We start from the raw sequence: 24,966 nt of genomic DNA on the forward strand, positions 1-24,966 counted from the left end.
TGAAACACTGATATATCCCGACCCTCACTGAAACACTGATATATCCCGACCCTCACTGAAACATTCTCTGATATATCCCGACCCTCACTGAAACACTCTGATATATCCCGACCCTCACTGAAACACTGATATATCCCGACCCTCACTGAAACACTGATATATCCCGACCCTCACTGAAACACTCTGATATATCCCGACCCTCACTGAAACACTGATATATCCCGACCCTCACTGAAACACTGATATATCCCGACCCTCACTGAAACACTGATATATCCCGACCCTCACTGAAACACTCTGATATATCCCGACCCTCACTGAAACACTGATATATCCCGACCCTCACTGAAACACTCTGATATATCCCGACCCTCACTGAAACACTGATATATCCCGACCCTCACTGAAACACTGATATATCCCGACCCTCACTGAAACACTGATATATCCCGACCCTCACTGAAACACTGATATATCCCGACCCTCACTGAAACACTGATATATCCCGACCCTCACTGAAACACTGATATATCCCGACCCTCACTGAAACACTGATATATCCCGACCCTCACTGAAACACTGATATATCCCGACCCTCACTGAAACACTGATATATCCCGACCCTCACTGAAACACTGATATATCCCGACCCTCACTGAAACACTCTGATATATCCCGACCCTCACTGAAACACTCTGATATATCCCGACCCTCACTGAAACTCTGATATATCCCGACCCTCACTGAAACTCTGATATATCCCGACCCTCACTGAAACACTGATATATCCCGACCCTCACTGAAACACTGATATATCCCGACCCTCACTGAAACACTCTGATATATCCCGACCCTCACTGAAACACTCTGATATATCCCGACCCTCACTGAAACACTCTGATATATCCCGACCCTCACTGAAACACTCTGATATATCCCGACCCTCACTGAAACACTCTGATATATCCCGACCCTCACTGAAACACTGATATATCCCGACCCTCACTGAAACACTGATATATCCCGACCCTCACTGAAACACTGATATATCCCGACCCTCACTGAAACACTGATATATCCTGACCCTCACTGAAACACTGATATATCCCGACCCTCACTGAAACTCTGATATATCCCGACCCTCACTGAAACACTCTGATATATCCCGACCTTCACTGAAACACTGATATATCCCGACCCTCACTGAAACACTCTGATATATCCCGACCCTCACTGAAATGCTGATATATCCCGACCCTCACTGAAACACTCTGATATATCCCGACCCTCACTGAAACACTCTGATATATCCCGACCCTCACTGAAACACTGATATATCCCGACGCTCACTGAAACACTGATATATCCCGACCCTCACTGAAACACTGATATATCGCGACCCTCACTGAAACATTCTCTGATATATCCCGACCCTCACTGAAACTCTGATATATCCCGACCCTCACTGAAACACTGATATATCCCGACCCTCACTGAAACACTGATATATCCCGACCCTCACTGAAACACTGATATATCCCGACCCTCACTGAAACACTGATATATCCCGACCCTCACTGAAACACTGATATATCCCGACCCTCACTGAAACTCTGATATATCCCGACCCTCACTGAAACACTGATATATCCCGACCCTCACTGAAACACTGATATATCCCGACCCTCACTGAAACACTGATATATCCCGACCCTCACTGAAACACTGATATATCCCGACCCTCACTGAAACACTCTGATATATCCCGACCCTCACTGAAACACTGATATATCCCGACCCTCACTGAAACACTGATATATCCCGACCCTCACTGAAACTCTGATATATCCCGACCCTCACTGAAACTCTGATATATCCCGACCCTCACTGAAACTCTGATATATCCCGACCCTCACTGAAACTCTGATATATCCCGACCCTCACTGAAACTCTGATATATCCCGACCCTCACTGAAACTCTGATATATCCCGACCCTCACTGAAACTCTGATATATCCCGACCCTCACTGAAACACTCTGATATATCCCGACCCTCACTGAAACTCTGATATATCCCGACCCTCACTGAAACTCTGATATATCCTGACCCTCACTGAAACACTGATATATCCCGACCCTCACTGAAACTCTGATATATCCCGACCCTCACTGAAACTCTGATATATCCCGACCCTCACTGAAACTCTGATATATCCCGACCCTCACTGAAACTCTGATATATCCCGACCCTCACTGAAACTCTGATATATCCCGACCCTCACTGAAACTCTGATATATCCCGACCCTCACTGAAACACTGATATATCCTGACCCTCACTGAAACACTGATATATCCCGACCCTCACTGAAACTCTGATATATCCCGACCCTCACTGAAACTCTGATATATCCCGACCCTCACTGAAACTCTGATATATCCCGACCCTCACTGAAACTCTGATATATCCCGACCCTCACTGAAACTCTGATATATCCCGACCCTCACTGAAACTCTGATATATCCCGACCCTCACTGAAACACTGATATATCCCGACCCTCACTGAAACTCTGATATATCCCGACCCTCACTGAAACACTGATATATCCCGACCCTCACTGAAACACTGATACATCCCGACCCTCACTGAAACACTGATATATCCCGACCCACACTGAAACACTCTGATATATCCCGACCCTCACTGAAACACTGATATATCCCGACCCTCACTGAAACACTGATACATCCCGACCCTCACTGAAACACTGATATATCCCGACCCTCACTGAAACATTCTCTGATATATCCCGACCCTCACTGAAACACTGATATATCCCGACCCTCACTGAAACATTCTCTGATATATCCCGACCCTCACTGAAACACTGATATATCCCGACCCTCACTGAAACACTGATATATCCCGACCCTCACTGAAACACTGATATATCCCGACCCTCACTGAAACACTGATATATCCCGACCCTCACTGAAACACTGATATATCCCGACCCTCACTGAAACACTGATACATCCCGACCCTCACTGAAACACTGATATATCCCGACCCTCACTGAAACACTCTGATATATCCCGACCCTCACTGAAACATTCTCTGATATATCCCGACCCTCACTGAAACACTCTGATATATCCCGACCCTCACTGAAACACTGATATATCCCGACCCTCACTGAAACACTGATATATCCCGACCCTCACTGAAACACTCTGATACATCCCGACCCTCACTGAAACACTGATATATCCCGACCCTCACTGAAACACTCTGATATATCCCGACCCTCACTGAAACACTGATATATCCTGACCCTCACTGAAACATTCTCTGATACATCCCGACCCTCACTGAAACACTGATATATCCCGACCCTCACTGAAACACTCTGATATATCCCGACCCTCACTGAAACACTCTGATATATCCCGACCCTCACTGAAACATTCTCTGATATATCCCGACCCTCACTGAAACACTCTGATATATCCCGACCCTCACTGAAACACTGATATATCCCGACCCTCACTGAAACACTCTGATATATCCTGACCCTCACTGAAACACTGATATATCCCGACCCTCACTGAAACACTGATATATCCCGACCCTCACTGAAACACTGATATATCCCGACCCTCACTGAAACACTGATATATCCCGACCCTCACTGAAACACTCTGATATATCCCGACCCTCACTGAAACACTGATATATCCCGACCCTCACTGAAACACTGATATATCCTGACCCTCACTGAAACACTGATATATCCCGACCCTCACTGAAACACTGATATATCCCGACCCTCACTGAAACACTCTGATATATCCCGACCCTCACTGAAACACTGATATATCCCGACCCTCACTGAAACACTCTGATATATCCCGACCCTCACTGAAACACTGATATATCCCGACCCTCACTGAAACACTGATATATCCCGACCCTCACTGAAACACTGATATATCCCGACCCTCACTGAAACACTGATATATCCCGACCCACACTGAAACACTGATATATCCCGACCCTCACTGAAACACTGATATATCCCGACCCTCACTGAAACACTGATACATCCCGACCCTCACTGAAACACTCTGATATATCCCGACCCTCACTGAAACACTGATATATCCCGACCCTCACTGAAACACTGATATATCCCGACCCTCACTGAAACACTGATATATCCCGACCCTCACTGAAACACTGATATATCCCGACCCTCACTGAAACACTGATATATCCCGACCCTCACTGAAACACTGATATATCCCGACCCTCACTGAAACACTCTGATATATCCCGACCCTCACTGAAACTCTGATATATCCCGACCCTCACTGAAACACTCTGATATATCCCGACCCTCACTGAAACACTGATATATCCCGACCCTCACTGAAACACTGATATATCCCGACCCTCACTGAAACACTGATATATCCCGACCCTCACTGAAACACTGATATATCCCGACCCTCACTGAAACACTCTGATATATCCCGACCCTCACTGAAACACTCTGATATATCCCGACCCTCACTGAAACACTCTGATATATCCCGACCCTCACTGAAACATTCTCTGATATATCCCGACCCTCACTGAAACACTGATATATCCCGACCCTCACTGAAACACTGATATATCCCGACCCTCACTGAAACACTCTGATATATCCCGACCCTCACTGAAACACTGATATATCCCGACCCTCACTGAAACACTGATATATCCCGACCCTCACTGAAACACTGATATATCCCGACCCTCACTGAAACACTGATATATCCCGACCCTCACTGAAATGCTGATATATCCCGACCCTCACTGAAACACTGATATATCCCGACCCTCACTGAAACACTCTGATATATCCCGACCCTCACTGAAACACTGATATATCCCGACCCTCACTGAAACTCTGATATATCCCGACCCTCACTGAAACACTGATATATCCCGACCCTCACTGAAACACTGATATATCCCGACCCTCACTGAAACTCTGATATATCCCGACCCTCACTGAAACACTGATATATCCCGACCCTCACTGAAACACTCTGATATATCCCGACCCTCACTGAAACACTGATATATCCCGACCCTCACTGAAACACTGATATATCCCGACCCTCACTGAAACACTGATATATCCCGACCCTCACTGAAACACTCTGATATATCCCGACCCTCACTGAAACACTGATATATCCCGACCCTCACTGAAACACCGATATATCCCGACCCTCACTGAAACACTGATATATCCCGACCCTCACTGAAATGCTGATATATCCCGACCCTCACTGAAACACTGATATATCCCGACCCTCACTGAAACACTCTGATATATCCCGACCCTCACTGAAACACTGATATATCCCGACCCTCACTGAAACACTGATATATCCCGACCCTCACTGAAATGCTGATATATCCCGACCCTCACTGAAACACTCTGATATATCCCGACCCTCACTGAAACACTGATATATCCCGACCCTCACTGAAACACTGATATATCCCGACGCTCACTGAAACTCTGATATATCCCGACCCTCACTGAAACACTGATATATCCCGACCCTCACTGAAACACTGATATATCCCGACCCTCACTGAAACACTGATATATCCCGACCCTCACTGAAACACTCTGATATATCCCGACCCTCACTGAAACACTGATATATCCCGACCCTCAATGAAACTCTGATATATCGCGACCCTCACTGAAACACCGATATATCCCGACCCTCACTGAAACATTCTCTGATATATCCCGACCCTCACTGAAACACTGATATATCCCGACCCTCACTGAAACATTCTCTGATATATCCCGACCCTCACTGAAACACTGATATATCCCGACCCTCACTGAAACACTGATATATCCCGACCCTCACTGAAACACTGATATATCCCGACCCTCACTGAAACATTCTCTGATATATCCCGACCCTCACTGAAACTCTGATATATCCCGACCCTCACTGAAACATTCTCTGATATATCCCGACCCTCACTGAAACACTCTGATATATCCCGACCCTCACTGAAACACTGATATATCCCGACCCTCACTGAAACACTGATATATCCCGACCCTCACTGAAACATTCTCTGATATATCCCGACCCTCACTGAAACACTGATATATCCCGACCCTCACTGAAACACTCTGATATATCCCGACCCTCACTGAAACACTGATATATCCCGACCCTCACTGAAACACTCTGATATATCCCGACCCTCACTGAAACACTGATATATCCCGACCCTCACTGAAACATTCTCTGATATATCCCGACCCTCACTGAAACACTGATATATCCCGACCCTCACTGAAACACTGATATATCCCGACCCTCAATGAAACTCTGATATATCGCGACCCTCACTGAAACACCGATATATCCCGACCCTCACTGAAACATTCTCTGATATATCCCGACCCTCACTGAAACACTGATATATCCCGACCCTCACTGAAACATTCTCTGATATATCGCGACCCTCACTGAAACACTGATATATCCCGACCCTCACTGAAACATTCTCTGATATATCGCGACCCTCACTGAAACACTGATATATCCCGACCCTCACTGAAACATTCTCTGATATATCCCGACCCTCAATGAAACACTCTGATATATCCCGACCCTCAATGAAACACTCTGATATATCCTGACCCTCAATGAAACACTCTGATATATCCCGACCCTCACTGAAACACTCTGAAATACGCCACAGCCCTTGCCATAAACATTCTCTAATAAACCCCGTGCTACAACACTTTCCGAAATTACCCACACCCCTCTGATATACTTCTCACCATATACCTCATGCCCCTTGCAGTAACACTCTGATATCTCCTACACTGTATTACTATCTGATCGACCTTGCAGTAACATTGTCTCCTCTACCCCACACCCCTCCCTGTAATACCTTGTGATAGGCCCCACAGTGTTTCAGTAATATTAGCACTATGTCCAGCTGGTACAAATATCAGGGGTACTACTTCTGACAGTATTGTGACATCCTTAACCTAACATATTTATAATAGATCATTGCTGTAAAATCTAAAATATAAGCTGCACCGGTGTATAAGCCATTCACCCAGACTATGTTTGCTATTTCAGTGAAGATGTCCTGGCTGAGTTTAGTTCCTCTGATGATTTGGTATTTAAAGGCCCAGAGTTGCCTCAGAACTGCTCCTCCGACGTAACTTTGCCGGAAGTGCGGTGAAAACCCTGTTTACGAGGTTTCCACCACACTTCCAGCTAAATTATAGCTGGAGGCAGCTCCGAGGAAGTTCCGGGCCAAATACACCACCTAGTATGAAACTGAGCCACACAGACCAGGGATGTCCCAAAGACGATACGTTCTGACACCCGGTCTGTGATGTGTCAGCTAACTCCAGCTGAGAGGTTACAACTTCCTCACTTACCACAAAGGGGACAATCAGCACCCCCCCCCACCCCCGCCCCGCCTTGTGCTTGCTAGCTAGTGCCAAGTGCTGAAAAGCGCATGTCTGGAGGTGTCAGTTGAGAGCAGGATTGAGCTTGGCTATTATGCTCAGTACAGTTGAATGGCCTGCCAACACTCACTGTCTAGGACTGTATACAAAGAATGGGCATTGAGATAGGTAGCAGTGGAAATGTATCCAAGAGAGTTAGCGCCTTCAGGAGGGAAGAAAAAATAATTTTTAAAATGGCAGGAAGAGTAACAGAGTTTTATCACCATTTAACTGTGTTTACTGGATCTGTCAATCAGTTGAGGGATGTAAACATGAAGATGCAATAACAATGGAATGATTCTTCATTTAGGAAGGGGAAGGGGACAGTGAATGGCAGCTTGTGTTCAACACAAATCTCCCTAACAGTGGACCAAATTAAGAACTGTGAAACATTAGTCAGCAAACTTTATGTCTCAATATTGCTGATTTGGGGCAAGATCTCATTCAAGTTACTGTTTTTAAAATATGGGTAATAGAGCTTTAAACAGCAGTATCTGATAATCTACATGCACACACACACACACAAAGATAGTTGTATTGTAATGTACTGGCATAGAGACTGGGTGGTGTAGTGGATTAGACTCTGTCCTTTCACCTCTGGGACCTGCAGTCAAATTGAGCTGAATCTGTTAGGCTGATGGTCTGCTCTGTCTGTGGGCTCTAAAGGTTCTGCGTGAGGTGAGTTTAGGGCATCTGAATCCAGTTTCTAAAGGAGATAGACCCAGAACACAAAACACCCTGAGTTATCGAAGTCACGGAATGGTTGGTGTGGGAGATGTAGAAATGTCACTCTGTTGCTGTAGGAGGTGTTGTTCTGAGATTGAGGCTGAGGCACATTGTTGCAGCAGACTAGAGGGAACTTCAATCCATATCTAACTGTGCTGTACCTGAGCTCGGAGATCTTGATACTGATACTGGGTGCCCAACATAGAAAGTGTTCCAATTTCCCAGCACTAACCTCCCTCACCACAATAAGCACAAAAAAAAGTCATTAAAAAATACTGAGGGGGAAAAAGAAGAAAATAATTGACCAGTCACCTCATTTACATTCACTGCTTAAACCAACCTGTGAGAACAGCGTCTTCCTGCAACGCCCAGGTTCTGTTTCCCAACGTGCCTGTAAAATAAATTCCAGAAATCCTATTTGGACGAATGGATTTTAACCTCCTTTCCAGAGAATCTGGGATATCTGAATTTTAACCACTGTCTAGAGTGTCTGTTGTAAATATTCTCTAATGTAAATGGTATTTTAAAAAGAAAGGACATGTCAGTTATTAGGAGTGTAATAGCTCGCGTGATACTGTATCCAGTGCATATAATGTGACTGTTACTGAATCAGAATGGATTAGCTTTAGCTTTCCTTTGTTATAACGAAGCATTTGTTAATCCCCCTTTTCTTAAATAGTCTTACTTGGGAGCTAGTGACCTGGCTGAGTGTAAGAACATACAGACCAGAAGGTCCCGGTTTCGATTCCCCAGTACGCTAATCTCAGCAGTAGGGTGCTACAATTTGACTCAGGGAAGGGAATAAACAGCCAAGGTTCCCAATCCTGATCGTTATCCAGTGATCCTTGCTGGAAAGTGCTTGTATATAGACATCTGTGCTGAGGCTTAGCTGTAATACCCTCCATGGTCATGTAACCGGTTGCCACTCACTGTCTAGCCTCATACACGAACACTGGCCACTTGGGCAAGGTACTGGAGGACAGCTGGTGCCTGTGGAACTGGACCCCAGCAAGGAGGCAGCACCTTCAGGAAACGAGGAGGAGGAAACTGAGAAAAGGAGGGAGAAGTCAGTGCTGTCGAATAACCTGCTCTTCCTCAACAATCCAGAATTCTCCTTCTACACAGGCATTCCTTTCTGCAGTATTTTCTCATTAATATGGACGGCCCTATGTAACTGAACCACAGACTGTAGCAGATTACACTGGATCGCACTGTCTGATAGCTTCGCTGACATCTGCACATCCTATTCATGGTAGGAATTTCACATTGTGCCCCTACCATACTGAACCAAAAATGTTCCATATATCCTCTGCCACCAGGTCATATTAAGTTTTGTTTTCCCATAACCCGGATGATTTTAAGTGATAATGTCTGGGCTTGCGCACAAGGAAGGGCCACTTGGGTGAGGCACCAAAGGACACCTGGCACCATGTAACTGTACCCCAGCCCAGGGTTAATACCTTCAGGAGGGGAGAAATTGGAGTGGGGGGAAGGAGGGCGGTGATAAAATAAATTCCCATTAAGGATAGTGACGTTTGCAGACACGTTCATATATAAATGCCTTTTTAAAAAAAAAATGAAGGCTTTCGAAAAAACTGGACTGTTTCAACCACGAGAGGTCAATCGACTGCTGAGAAAAGGTCAGGCCACGCAGCTTCTGGATTAACGCTGGCAGGTGTCACTGCTCCCCACTGCTTAAAGTTCACAATAACTGTATCTTTAAAAAATATAAATTGCTAAATAAAAAAGCTCAAAGCTCCCTGTAAATATTATGTATTTTAATTGCTGTTGCAATCATTTCTTAAAGCACTAATTTTTTATTTTATTTTTACAATCACTTGTTAATCGCTGTGCGTACGTTAGATTTTTTTTTACCTGTTGAGAGGATTTTCTGTGTGATTTTTTTTTGCTGTGGGTTATATGTAAGCTAGGCTTACAGATACGTTTCTGCTAGTTTTTTTTAAGCTTCAGTGTACTTGAGGTTCTTTGTATTATTGCAAATATATTTATTGTTCTGTACTGATGTCTGGACAGCTGACTGCTTTTGTTTATCTATGTGTCTGATTTGAGTGCCTCGGAGTAGTGCAAAGCTTTCTTTTAAGTGTGTTTCTCAACGGTAGGGATGAAATAACGCACTTGGCCAATTCGGACTGCAAGATACCGCTTAACCCAACAGTGCTATATCTTACTACTCCCAATACCCAAGCGCCCTAATGGATCTGTTGTACATGGGTTAGGGACAGGGGACAGGCTTAAGTGGACTGATGACTGTTTCAGAGCCACTGAAAGATGGTCAGGTTTCACGTCTTAAAAAGACACCAATTGATGTCAGTCGCATTGCGAAAACACCCTAATATACCCTAACCCAAAAATAACAAAAAAAATCCCCACTTAAAAGATTTTTTATAAAAATGAGTATGCAGTCCCACAGATTTATTGCCAATATAATGTACCCGCCCTGCATTGTATCACATAGAAGGTGGCAAATTCCAATGCCATTCAGTCTGAAAACTGGGGTAATGTACTTGATGGCAGACATTACCTGTAGAACTGTACCCCAAAGAAGAGTTAGCACCTTCAGGAGAGGAGAACATTAAAAAAAACTTATACTTCCACCTCCCCACCCATCAGACTGTGGCTTCTTGCTAAGGGAATGCAGAGTATTAATGCAGATGATGCACCACAATGCCAGCTAAAGTGGCTAATTATTTGAAAAATATGCCTCATTGTACTATATACTCTATAATTGTTTCATCCCTTCTGTTGCAGTTAGGGATCATTCTTTTGACGAAACGCATTGTGACCGTTGAATATGTTCATTATCTCTTACCAAATAGCACTGCAGCTGTTAATATGCAATAAATATTTTTAAATAAAACATTCCTGTGGTTCATGGTACATTCAGCTGTCAATTGTAGCTTGAGATAACACACACCACTAAGAGCTTTTTTACACCTCTTGAAGAAAGATTTTAATTTGAAACGTTAATTATGAAATTGATTTGTATAATTTTTTTTACCTGGCATTTAACAATAAAGCATATTATCTATGTACCTCTTTCTGTTGCTTTGCTTTGAGAATCCAGACCCTTTAAATTTGCTAGCAAGGCACTGCATCATTCAGACTCGTATCTACAGGACTCCTGTATTTTACAGGAGAAAAGGTAGCCTCCCCAGCTCCACACCACACATCAACTCACCCAGAACTCAGCAGTTCATATCCTATCCAGCATTAAATACCACTCATACCTTTCTCTCATTCTCACTGACTGCCTATCCTCCATGTTAATTTCAAAATCTTCGTTCTTTTCTTCAAATCCTTCCTACCTCTGAAATCTTCTTCAGTTCTACATGCCAGCGTAGATCCACTGCTCCTTCAATTCTTAAGAAAATTACATACTGTATTATGCTTCTCTCCCTCTGCTCCACCATGAAATTGTCTAGGAGGGTCACTAGTGCTACAGAACTGTACCCCAGCAAGAATCAGCACCTTCAGGGGAGAATGAAAACAATTATAAACAAAGCATCTGTAAAAATACTCGCTACCTCCTCCAGTTAGCAAGTCAGTAAATACTACAGGGAAATGGGTCTGTCTGACACCAATGAATATTCACTACAAATTATAATCAGTTTTTCAATCAAAGATGGGATTTTAGTCCGCTTCATAGTGACTGTCCAATGGTTTCTCTTCTCTCCCCACACCATTTTCTCTGGAGTTAAACACTGGGAAAAGCAACACCATCATCTTTGGCCTCCACCATGAACTCCTCACATTTACCACCAATTCCATCCTCCACCCCACTCGGGTTGAACAACTATTTGCGACCTCAGCATCCTATTCAACCCCAAGCTGAGCTTGTGCCCCTCTATCAAAGATTGCCGACATCCACCTCCATAACATCATACACCTCTGCGTATTTGCTGGTGCCAACACTCAGCAATGCCTTTGTCACCTCCCCACTCAACTATTCCAGTGCTCTCCTAGCTGGCCTCCCATCCTCCAGCTCATCCAAAACTCTGCCTGCACACCCAAGCGACCTGTCCTTGCTGACCTACATTAGCTTCTGCACCCCCCCACCACCAATTCCTCAAATTTAGAATTCTCACTCTCTTGTTTAAATCTTAAATGGCCTCACCCCTCCCTATCTCTGAACACCTGCAGCCCTACAACACCCCAGAACAGTGTGCCTCCAACTCTGGTCTCTTGTGCATTCCCCCCCCCCAACCTTTCACCACCCAAGCTGCCTACATCCCATGATCTGGAATTCCCTCCCTAAACCTCAGCTGCCCTCAGATCCTCATTAAAAGCCACCTCTTTGACCAAGCTTTTGGTCACCTATCCTAATATCTCCTCCTTTGGCTGTGTCAGTGAAGTTTGCTTGGGACATTTTTGTATGTTAAAGTCTATATATTAATGCAAGTTGTTGATTAAAAGCCAAGCTTGCCATCACCTAATCACTCCTTTGGACTTATCTGGTCTTTTCTCCCACCTTGGATTTTGATGTGTCCCTGCTCTAAGGGCCTCAGACTTTTAATTGGGCTTCTCAAAATAAAGCAAACATGTACTTCTTTTCCCCAGTACTGTGCCAGACTGACACATCATCCATAGCCACCCAAGAGACTCACTCCAGACCCTATCAGTATAGTACATGGGCAAGTTACAAATACTGAGCACATAAAAGAATGACTTGCATTTATGTAGTGCCTTTCACAACACCAGGACGTCCCACAGCACTTTGCAGCCACTGAAGTACTTTTTAAGTGTACTTAATATAGGAAACGTGGCAGCCAATTTGCAGACAGCCAAGTCCCACAGACAGCAATGTGATAATGATTAGATCAGTGTTTAAGTGATGTTGGTTGAGGGATAAATATTTGCCAGGATAGCGGGGAGAACTCTCCTGCTCTTCTTCGAATAGTGCCATGGATCTTCTATATCCACCTGAGCGGGCAGAAAGGGCCTCAGTTTAACGTCTCATCTGAAAGACACAACACGCCAGCTAGCACACCGTGGAACATTTCAAAATAATATATTTTTTTTAACTTGGAAAATAAACAGCAAACAAAAATTTGAACAAAGTTTTTATTTTTTGTTTGTACAGAATAGATTCTTATTTAAAAAAAAAGGTCCAGGTGCTACTCAATGGCTCTAGAAGAGGAGCTGCAACTGTAATAACTGGTGATATTGAGTCTACAGTGAAGTCAGCGTGGAAACAGCATCTCCTGGTGGAATGGTCCTTCGTGTGTCTATATAGGATCCAAAATAGACAAGTTAAAAAATGTACAACTGCTATTTGCATTTAAATTGTGCCTTTAATGTAGAATATGCTTCAGAGAAACACAGTAAAACAAACACCAAGCCAGAAGGGGAGAAGTGACCAAAAGCTTGATCAAAGAGGTGAGTTTTAAGCAGGAAAGGGAGGTTTAGGAGGGAATTCCAGGGTGAGACATAGGCAGCTGAAGTCATGGCTTTCAATGATCCTCATACCTATTATGAAACACAGAAAATAGGGGCAGGAGTAGGCCATTCAAGCCTGCTGCGCCATTCAATATGATCATGGTTGATCCTCTAACTCAATACCATATTCCCGCTCTCTCCCCATACCCCTTGATGCCTTTTGTGTCTAGAAATCTATCTAGCTCCTTCTTAAATATATTCAGTGACTTGGCCTCCACAGCCTTCTGTGGTAGAGAATTCCACAGGTTCACCACCCTGAGTCAAGAAATTTCTCCTCATCTCAGTCCTAAATGTCCTACCCCGTATCCTGAGACTGTGACCCCTCGTTCTAGACACCCCCCCCCCCCCCACGGGAAACATCCTCCCTGCATCCAGTCTGTCTAGCCCTGTCAGAATTTTACACGTTTCAATGAGAGCCCCTCATTCTTCTAAACTCGAGTGAATACAGGCCGAGTTGACCCAATCTCTCCTCATACGACAGTCCAGCCATCCCAGGAATCAGTCTGGTGAACCTTTGCTGCACTCCCTCTATGGCAAGTATATCCTTTAAGTAAGGAGACCAAAACTGCACACAATACTCCAGGTGTGGTCTCACCAAGGCCCTGTATAACTGCAGTAAGACCGCCTTGCCCCTGTACGCAAATCCTCTTGCAATGAAGGCCAACATACCATTTGCCTTCCTAACTGCTTGCGGCACCTGCATGTTTGCTTTCAGTGACTGGTGTACAAGGACACCCAGGTCCCTTTGTACATCACCATTTCCCAATCTTATCACCATTTAAATAATACTCTGCCTTTCTGTATTTCCTTCCGAAGTGGATAACTTCACATTTATCCAAGTTACACTGCATCTGCCACGTATTTGCCCACTCACTCAACTTGTCGTGATCGCCTTGAAGCCTCTTTGCATCCTCCTCACAACCCCACCTAGTTTTGTGTCGTCAGCAAACTTGGAAATATTACATTTAGTTCCCTCATCCAAATCATTGATATATATTGTGAATAGCTGGGGCCCAAGCACTGATCCCTGCGGTACCCCACTAGTCACCGCCTCCCACCGCGAAAAAGACCCATTTATTCCTACATTCTGCTTCCTGTCTGTTAACCAATTTTCAATCCATGCCAGTATATTACCCCCAATCCCATGTGCTTTAATTTTGCACACTAACCTTTTATGTGGGACTTTAACAAAGGCCATCTGAAAATCCAAATATATCACATCCACTGGTTCTCCCCTATCCTACCAGTTACATCCTCAAAACTCCAGTAGGTTTGTCAAACATGATTTCCCTTTCATAAATCCATGTTGACTTTATCTAATCCCATTGATATTTTCTAAGTGTCTTGTTATCACATCCTTTATAATACTCTAGCATTTTCCCTACTACTGATGTTAAGCTAACCAGTCTGTAGTTCCCTGTTTTCTCTCTCCCTCTCCCTCCTTTTTTAAAAAAAAATTGTGGGCTTACATTTGCCACCCTCCAATCTGCAGGAACTGTTCCATAATTTATAGAATTTTGGAAGATGACAAATAATGCATCCACTATTTCCATGGCCACCTCTTAGTATTCTGGGATCCAGATTATCAGGCCCTGGGGACTTATCAGCTTTCAGTCCCATTAACTTCTCCAGCACTATTTTTTTTACTAATACTAATTTCCTTTAATTCCTCCTTCTCACTAGTCCCTTGGTTCCCTAGCATTTCTGGGAAGTCATTTGTTTCCTCTTCCATGAAGACAGAACCAAAGTATTTGTTTAATTGCTCTGCCATTTCCTTGTCCCCCATTATTAATTCTCCCATTTCTAACTGTAAGGGACCTACATTTGTCTTCACTAACCTTTTTCTTTTTACATTCTTGTAGAGGCTTTTACAGTCCACTTTTATGTTTCTTGCAAGTTTACTCTTATACTCTCTTTTTCCCCTCTTAAATCAATCTCTTGGTCCTTTTTTGCTGAATTCTAAACTGCTCCCAATCCTCAGACTTGCTACTTTTTCTGGCAACTTTAGATGAATCCACTTTGGATCGAATACTATCCTTAATTTCTTTTGTTAGCCATGGTTGGGCCGCTTTTCCTTTTGTGTTTTTGCGCCAGAAAGGAATGTATAATTGTTGCAATTCATGCATTCGTTCCTTAAATGTTAGCCATTGCCTATCCACCGTCATGTCTTTTAATGAAGCTTCCCAATTTATCATAGCCAACTCACTCCTCATACCTTCGTGGTTTCCTTTGTTTAGATTTAGGACCCTAGTTTCAGATTGAACTACTTCACTTTCCATCTTAATGAAGAATTCTATCATGTTATGGTCACTCTTCCCTAAAGGACCCCGCACAAGATTATTAATTAACCCCTTCTCATTGCACAATACCCAATCTAGGATAGCCTGTTCCCTGGTTGGCTCAGCGTACTGGTCTAAAAAACCAACTCATACACACTCCAGGAATTCATCCTCCACAGTATTATTGTTAATTTGGTTTGGCCAGTCTATATGTAGATTAATTATTTCTTTTTCAGTGAAACAAGCACCAAAAATCAACTTGGTTTACTACTTATACAGGGCAGGGAGTGGGGGAGTGGGGAATGCCATTTGATTCCCAGTTTGGGCTGAGGTGGCTGATCTCAGTAAGGGCAATACAACTGGCCTGAGCATTCACTCTAGGTTTCCGCTCCTGGTCGCTATCCAGTGATCTCTACTGGCAAGTGTGTGTGTGTGGACATCTGGTGAGGACAGCATTTAGCTCACCTGTGAAGCCCCTCCACATCAAATAATCTAGGATCACACAAAGAGTGGGCAAAATACAGGATGGCACCCAGGGCCTGCGATATAGCACCCCCAGCGCCTCAGGTACCACACTCTGGTACATTCAGAAAAGGGGAGAAAATTGTGGGGTGGGGTTGATTTAAAAGAAAACTAGAACAAGGCCTTATATACAGGAGAGCAGACTGAAGGGGAGGTCATCTAACCTGCAGATAGCATAAAAACTCTTAAAAGGATCAATTTCCCCAAGCAATTTGTCTGTGGATTTTAAATAAATTAGCTTCAAAAATGCAAAAGTTACAATAAAAAAGTTTAAAGTTCTTTAACCAAAGAATATTCTATACTTGCTGATCTATCATACTGGTTAATACTTTATTTCTCATGTCACATTGGGAATCAGTATTTTTTTTTTAAAACAATAAAATCCACTGCCACATACAGATTGGTAATTCCTGAGGCAGAGCCGTCACAAAGATTTCAGTAAAGTGTAATGGCAGTGAGTCAAATTTCTGCACTATGTCTACTTGAACTGTGAAGAACACACAGCAGTACAATTGGATTTTGTTCTGTTTAGCACTAGGGTAAAATTGGGGCAGTTTAAAGTACCACACAAGAAGCATACCACACAATATTGAAGTGTCTTGGTTTAAGCATAATTTCTCCCATAGTGCATTACTACACTATCCTGGAAATAACTCAGTTGAGGGTTGAGTGTTCTTTTAAAAAAACAGAAGCTGCTCCTTACCTCCCCACACACCCCCAGCTCCTCATACGTAGATCCCGACCCATAGGAGGAGGAATAGTACTCCAAATCCCATAAAAAGAGAGGCCACTAAGGAAATCAGTAGCTCTTTGTAGATGTCTCGTGTGTACTTGGTAGATGTTACCTCATATCTTAATAAAACAATTCAGGAAAACTGGCTGGAAGTTGGATTCAGCTTCTTCAGCACCGTAAACTATGAGTTATCACTGTACACAATGTAAAATCTCCCTGGTGCTGCTCGTGGTATCTAAGATATGGTGCTTTGTATGGACAAGAGAATTCTGCCATGCAATGCACAGTGTATTATTCTGCTGCTAAGGATAGAGCAGCAATCTGGCCTATGTATTTAAGGCCACATGGTCTTGGATAAATAGGCACATCCTGAGACTAATTGCTGGAGAAGTTTCTCTGTAGGTTGACATCTGCTTGTAAATAATTGACTCTTCCCCAAGGTCAGAAGAAACCAGCAATAACTGGCTCTTATATAAAAAAAAGTGATGCAGAAATTTGCATGTGAAGGATGTCTCTCTGAACATAGGCAGAAAGACATACAAGCACTGTGCAAATCAAATCCCCAAATCTGTCACAGGAATTCCATTCTTTTTTCCTCTCCAATAGATACTGGTTCATATTGGGCCATGGTTCCAGAGGTCTTTGCCACCTTCCACTACCACCCAATTCTTCATGTAAACCTAGATACCAAATGTTAGCAAACTATTCAGCTATGTAACACAGCAGAGTCAAGCCTGATCCTATCCTCACCCAAAGCCTACATGAGCACTTTCCAGCAGGGGTCACTGGATAGTGATCCAGCACGAGAATGCGCACCAATTCCCTCTCCCCTGCTGTAGCCCAAAATGCCGAGGCCAAATGTAGCAACTAAACTAGAGATCTTCCTGCTCTGTACAATTCAGTAGTCTTGGCAGTGCACTTTAGAACAGAGCCATTACATAAACTATTCATAATACTTTCAAATCTGGTTACCGAATCTCTGAGGCCTTCCAAAACACTTGATAATATCTGCAACAGTACAATTGTGTTGATCATTGATGGCGTGAATTTTGCACTCAAGGTAAGGGATGTCATTGCTGGGGAATGGAGTAATTCCATCTTTAGCATTAAGCTGAGATATAGCTTAGTTAGCAGCAGAATAAAGCTTTCCCTAGTGACCAAAGTGCCTTAACCACAACCTACCATTCCCTATTGGAATAACACGAGCTATCCTTATAACAAGAGTGAATCTGTGCCAGCTAGTGCCAAAGACTACCACCCAGCAAAAAACTGGGTTGAGAATGTATCAAACTCATTTCAACCAAGGAGGAATGTTCTGCCCATTCCTCTGGATTAGAACTGAATCTTAATCCTAGGCGTGAAAGGTGAACATGCTAATCCACCTCACGATCCAGTCCCCAAAATAATTTTTTAACTAGTCACAGTCCAAAAAGGATACACAAAGAACCATGCAGTGAAGAACATTCCAATTGCAAGAAGAACCACCGTCAAATGTGGGAAGACGGCAGGATTGACTGGGCTTGTATATCTGGTCATAGCCTCCAGCTCCTAAGGAAAAATAAAATGCGCACACACAATTAATATACTACGACAGTGGTACACACAACACTCATGCTGGGGGGACAGTTCCACACATGCCATAATCTACAAGCACCTCATCCAAGAAGCCATTCTTCATGTATGAAGCCAGAAAGCAAGTGGTGAGCAGTTCATTGGACCGTGGAAAGTATCAGAGCCAAGCCCAATCCTAATCCTATCTGTAGCCGACATCCATGTACGCATTCTAGCAACGGTCACTGAATAGCATCAGAAGCATGTACCCTCGCTGATCGATCCTCTCAACTTCAAGGATGGTGATGCCACTTGTAGCACCCACCTGCTGCTATCCTAACCTTTTTTAAAAGCAGATAAAGAACTGTACAGTAAGTGTGCCAGAGCCAGTCTGGCAGTAGTAGAGGCCTGGGCTCAGTTCATCTCCACCCACTGGCAGGTAATGGTGAATCAGAAAGCAAAAAGGCAATAAATCAAATTCAAAATAAATCCTATGCCATTATCTTAGTAAAGGTGAAGTCAGTTGTTATTGTATTGGTTTGAGACTACTACCCTTTAAAGCAACACAGAGCAAGAAAACCTGAAAGATACTAATCATCTCTAGTTCAGTAAAGTGCAGCCCACGTGCAAGGCTCTGCTCAACGCTGGTTATATTTTAGTAAAGAGTCTGTGTGGGAGGCTATGCTCCGCATTAGCAAGGTTGTTAACGACATGAAAAGTTCCCTTCGAAGGGCAACGAAGCTGAAGTGATGTGAGAGTACCCCACGGGAGAGGGTCTCAACTCAAATTCAATTCAGGCGAATTGATGCCCGACATTGTCATCACTAGGATTTCAGTAAAGGGATTTGGTAGACTTAACCCAGTAATACAGGAAGGAGGATCCTTCTCAAAATTGGGGATATTAAGTATTTTGAAAGGATCAAACGGCGCAGTAGAGGACCAGGTTACATGCAAAAACTTCACATTAAATAGGCTTCGAGAACAGGACAAAGCCGAGCCAAGCAGATTAAGGGGCCTCAAGCCGAGGAAAACCCTCATTTTAAAGTTGGACAACACAGAGTTCAATAACAGCATAGTTAGCAAACTGAACACTACGGATGGCTTTTAAAGCAAGCTGCACCTGAAAGCTGTGCAAAAACCAGGACGCATTGGGGCTGCCTGCATCTTCATAACCCATTACACTTTAAATATCTGGTACCAGTCGACCCATTCCAGATCAACACACAATGTGCAGTGTAACCAGCCTGTAACAGATTAGATACACAACTGAAAATAGAAAGATCTGACAAAAAAAAGTGCGAGACAATCATTACAACAGTATAGGAGTGAGATATTTCTCTTTCCAGTCATACAAGATCCAGTCTCACACAGATACAATTAGATGTGAGCAGCAAATTAAAAGCTGCATAATTGCCCCAATTTTATTCAAAAATTCATGAAAAAAAATATTCCAAACAAAATAATTTTTTAAAATTTTTTTGCAACAGCCTGCAGTCTCTGTCAAATTGCAATTCACAATAACAATTTAATTTGACTTAGAAATCAAACCATGTCCAGAATAACTGATACAGATGTTTACTATAAAAAAGGCACAGCATTCTGCTAGAAAGTTTGGCAGAGCATGTTACGAAGTGTCTTTTTTCCAAAACCACCTTCCCCATCTCTCCTGAGAACACTGTGCAACTTCACAAGCACCATCTGCTCTCCAGCACCACACCAAGCAGCCAGTCTTCATGTGTGTATGGACCTAGACAGAGTCAGCAGGCTATTCAACCATGGGGGCATCAGAGCCAAACCTGATTTGGTCCTTACTCATCACGCGCACACTTCCAGCAGGAAAAAATGGATAGTGATCAGATGACGTTTCCATTCCAAAATCCTGGGGCATTAGGGACAGTTATTGTACCCCTTCTAGTGCCTGAGCTGGGATCAGCTAACAATGCAGTTTGGATATCGAATCTGGCACTTTCCACAACTTGTTCTCAACATGCGGTGCCATGGCTCCACACACTACGGAAAGTGCGAACGAATAAAGGCCACTTTCTTAGACCCTGATATTTTATATAATGTAACCCTGATACTCATCACTTTACTCACCACATTTCCCTGTTTTTTAGGCCAAGACTCCAAGGTGGAAGGTCACAGACCATCTACTAATCACATGGCCAATCGATGGGATACAACCAATCATGGACTCGACCCTAGCCATTTATTCTTCTGAGGGAAATATGTGTAACTCACTATTGGCCACAAGTAATCAAGCAGAGCTTCAGAATATCCATGTCGCTACAATTCAACCCAGATTTGTTGCAATCCTGACAGCATTCCCCATCAGCATAAGAGCCAACTTGTCCCATGAAGTTTTTTTTTTAAAGATTCGTTCATGGGATGTGGGAGTCGCTGGCGCGGCCGGCATTTATTGCCCATCCCTAATTGCCCTTGAGAAGGTGGTGGTGAGCCGCCTTCTTGAACTGCTGCAGTCCGTGTGGTGATGGTTCTCCCACAGTGCTGTTAGGAAGGGAGTTCCAGGATTTTGACCCAGCGACGATGAAGGAACGGCGATATATTTCCAAGTCGGGATGGTGTGTGACTTGGAGGGGAACGTGCAGGTGGTGTTGTTCCCATGTGCCTGCTGCTCTTGTCCTTCTGGTAGAGGTCGCGGGTTTGGGAGGTGCTGTCGAAGAAGCCTTGGCGAGTTGCTGCAGTGCATCCTGTAGATGGTGTACACTGCAGCCACTGTGCACCGGTGAAGAGAGTGAATATTTAGGGTGGTGGATGGGGTGCCAATCAAGCGGGCTGCTTTGTCCTGGATGGTGTCGAGCTTCTTGAGTGTTGTTGGAGCTGCACTCATCCAAGCAAGTGGAGAGTATTCCATCACACTCCTGACTTGTGCCTTGTAGATGGTGGAAAGGCTTTGGGGAGTCAGGAGGTGAGTCACTCGCCGCAGAATACCCAGCCTCTGACCTGCTCTCGTAGCCACAGTATTTACATGGCTGGTCCAGTTAAGTTTCTGGTCAATGGTGACCCCCAGGATGTTGATGGTGGGGGATTAGACAATGGCAATGCCGTTGAATGTCGTGGGGAGGTGGTTAGACTCTCTCTTGTTGGAGATGGTCATTGCCTGGCACTTATCTGGCACGAATGTTACTTGCCACTTATCAGCCCAAGCCTGGATGTTGTCCAGGTCTTGCTGCATACGGGCTCGGACTGCTTCATTATTTGAGGGGTTGCGAATGGAACTGAACACCGCAATCATCAGCGAGCATTCCCATTTCTGACCTTATGACGGAGGGAAGGTCATTGATGAAGCAGCTGAAGATGGTTGGGCCTAGGACACTGCCCTGAGGGACTCCTGCAGCAATGTCCTGGGGCTGAGATGATTGGCCTCCAACAACCACTACCATCTTCCTTTATGCTAGGTATGACTCCAGCCACTGGAGAGTTTTCCCCGATTCCCATTGACTTCAATTTTACTAGGGCTCCTTGGTGCTACACTCGGTCAAATGCTGCCTTGATGTCAAGGACAGTCACTCTCACCTCACCTCTGGAATTCAGCTCTTTTGTCCATGTTTGGACCAAGGCTGTAATGAGGTCTGGAGCAGAGTGGTCCTGGCAGAACCCAAACTGAGCATCAGTGAGCAGGTTAATGATGAGTAAGTGCCGCTTGATAGCACTGTCGACTACACCTTCAATCACTTTGCTGATGAGGCGATAATTGGCCGGATTGGATTTGTCCTGCTTTTTGTGGACAGGACATACCTGGGCAATTTTCCACATTGTCAGGTAGATGCCAGTGTTGCAGCTGTACTGGAATAGCTTGGCTAGAGGCGCAGCTCGTTCTGGAGCACAGGTCTTCAGCACTACAGCTGGGATGTTGTCGAGGCCCATAGCCTTTGCTGTATCCAGTGCACTCAGCTGTTTCTTGATGTCACGTGGAGTGAATCGAATTGGCTGAAGACTGGCTTCTGTGATGGTGGCGATATCGGGAGGAGGCCGAGATGGATCATCCACTCGGCACTTCTGGCTGAAGATGGTTGCAAACGCTTTAGACTGGTCTTTTGCACTCACGTGCTGGACTCCGCCATCATTGAGGATGGGGATGTTTGCAGACCCTCCTCCTCCCATTAGTTGTTTAATTGTCCACCACCATTCATGACTGGATGTGGCAGGACTGCAGAGCTTTGATCTGATCCGTTGGTTGTGGAATCGCTTAGCTCTGTCTGTAGCATGTTGCTTCTGCTGTTTAGCATGCATGTAGTCCTGACTTGTAGCTTCACCAGGTTGGCACTTCATTTTTAGGTACGCCTGGTGCTGCTCCTGGCATGCTCTTCTACACTCCTCATTGAACCAGGGTCGATCCCCTGGCTTGTTGGTAATGGTAGAGTGAGGAATATGCCAGGCCATGAGGTTACAGATTGTGCTGAAATACAATTCTGCTGCTGCTGATGGCCCAGCGCCTCATGGATGCCCAGTTTTGAGCTGCTAGATCTGTTCTGAATCTATCCTATTTAGCATGGTGGTAGTGCCACACAACACGTTGGATGATGCACTTGCATATTTCCAAACTCAACGTGCGGAACATTTTCTTTTAAATGCAGTGATCAAAAATTGGACTGTCACTGCCCGGTTTCAAATGAACAAAATTTCCAGCTGGCCAACCCAAAAGACGACTTTGCAGTTCAAAACCAGATGGGTAGTCACTCTACACAAGACTACAATCATTCTTTTTGACATGAGTCAAATATACCCAAGATGTATCCTAATATTTGATTAACTTTGATAATTTACAGAAATTAAGGGAACTCCTGCCAAGCCAAGGAAGGATGACCAAAAGATCAATCAAAAAAATGGTTTGGAGAAGCTTTTAAAAAGGGTGGAGAAAAAAGGGGAAAGGTTCGGTGTTGGGGAGGCAGAAGACAGAGTTCCAGAGGGTAGAGCCATAGTGCCTGAAGGTTCTGCAACCAACTGGGGGGGAAGAAACGTAGAGTAGAATGGGCCTATACTCTCTGGAGTTTAAAAGAATGAGAGGTGATCTCATTGAAACATAAAAGACTACGAGGGGGCTTGACAGGGTAGATGCTGAGAGGTTGTTTCTCTTGGCTGGAGAGTCTAGAACTAGGGGGCATAATCGCAGGATACGGGGTCAGCCATTCAAGACTGAGATGAGGAGGAATTTCTTCACACACGGGGTTGTGAATCTTCAGAATTCTCTACCCCAAAAGGGCTGTGGATGCTGAGTCATTGAATATATTCAAGGCTGAGATGGATAGATTTTTGGACTCTAGGGGAATCGGGCAAGAAAGTGAAGTTGAGGTCGAAGATCGGCCGTGATCTGAATGAATGGCAGAGCAGGCTTGAGGGGCTGTATGGCCTGCTCCTATTTCTTATGTAGAACACACATAAGGCCAGAACTGGAGGACCGCAGGATGCAGAGGAGGTACAAGGCCTGAGGGTACAAAAATTGGGTGGGGCAAGGTAGTGGAGGGATTTGAAGACAACAAGTGGGTCAGCAAGGATGGAAGAGTTAGACAGGCAGGACTCTGCAGGAAAGGACACAGGCGGCTGAGTCTATGGGGTGTGGAAGATGGAGGCAAGTAGGGCATTGAGGAAATAGAATCTAGAGAGAACAAAAGGATTTCCGTGGCAGTGGTGATAGATCAGGTGCGGGGTTTGAAACTCATTTCTGGATCAAATACATCAAGTAGCCAGGGAGAGGGTGAAGTCAGGGAGCTGAGATTATTGTAGAGGCCAGAAAATGTTGGCTCCTTCTTTGGCTTGGTGTCAATTTTTCTCTAATTGCATTTCTCTGAAGCACCTTGGGACATTTTCCTATGTTAAAGATGCTATATAAATACAAGTTGTTTGGCTTCTGTCTTCCTGATGTTCAACTGACTTCATACTCACAGAAACTCAGTTATGTCACAAGTAATGATCATAAGCAGCACTAACAACATTAACCTGAGCTGTCACCTTTGGTCAAGTCCAAATCCAGATTTGGAATGGATTGGGACCATGGATAAGTTCTGATGTCCATTCACTGAATACAATTGCTTAAAATTAATGCCGCCACATCGGGCTGCCCCTGGACCCACTCCAAAACCAGATGGGGCTGGCATTTTTAAAAAGGCTGC

General features: G+C 44.2%; 1 protein-coding gene across 3 annotated transcripts in view; it reads right to left on the reverse strand.

The window, feature by feature from the left end:
- Window positions 1-13,361: 13,361 nt before the first annotated feature.
- tmem258 (transmembrane protein 258) overlaps window positions 13,362-24,966 on the reverse strand; it is a 93,829-nt gene continuing 82,224 nt past the window's right edge. For 2 of the 3 annotated variants that reach the window (XM_067993802.1, XM_067993801.1), the window contains exons 2-4: window positions 18,723-18,832; window positions 17,255-17,403; window positions 13,362-13,539 (exon numbers count right to left, since the gene is read on the reverse strand). In XM_067993802.1, coding sequence (XP_067849903.1) covers window positions 17,277-17,403; window positions 18,723-18,832 — 237 coding nt within the window. In that variant the 3' untranslated portion in view covers window positions 13,362-13,539; window positions 17,255-17,276. Of the gene's footprint in view, window positions 13,540-17,254; window positions 17,404-18,722; window positions 18,833-19,955; window positions 20,080-24,966 lie in introns of those variants that run through there. The other variant, XM_067993800.1, reaches the window with a different exon arrangement.

The sequence above is a fragment of the Heptranchias perlo genome, chromosome 12, assembly GCF_035084215.1.
Source record: "Heptranchias perlo isolate sHepPer1 chromosome 12, sHepPer1.hap1, whole genome shotgun sequence".
Taxonomy (NCBI): Eukaryota; Metazoa; Chordata; class Chondrichthyes; order Hexanchiformes; family Hexanchidae; genus Heptranchias; species Heptranchias perlo.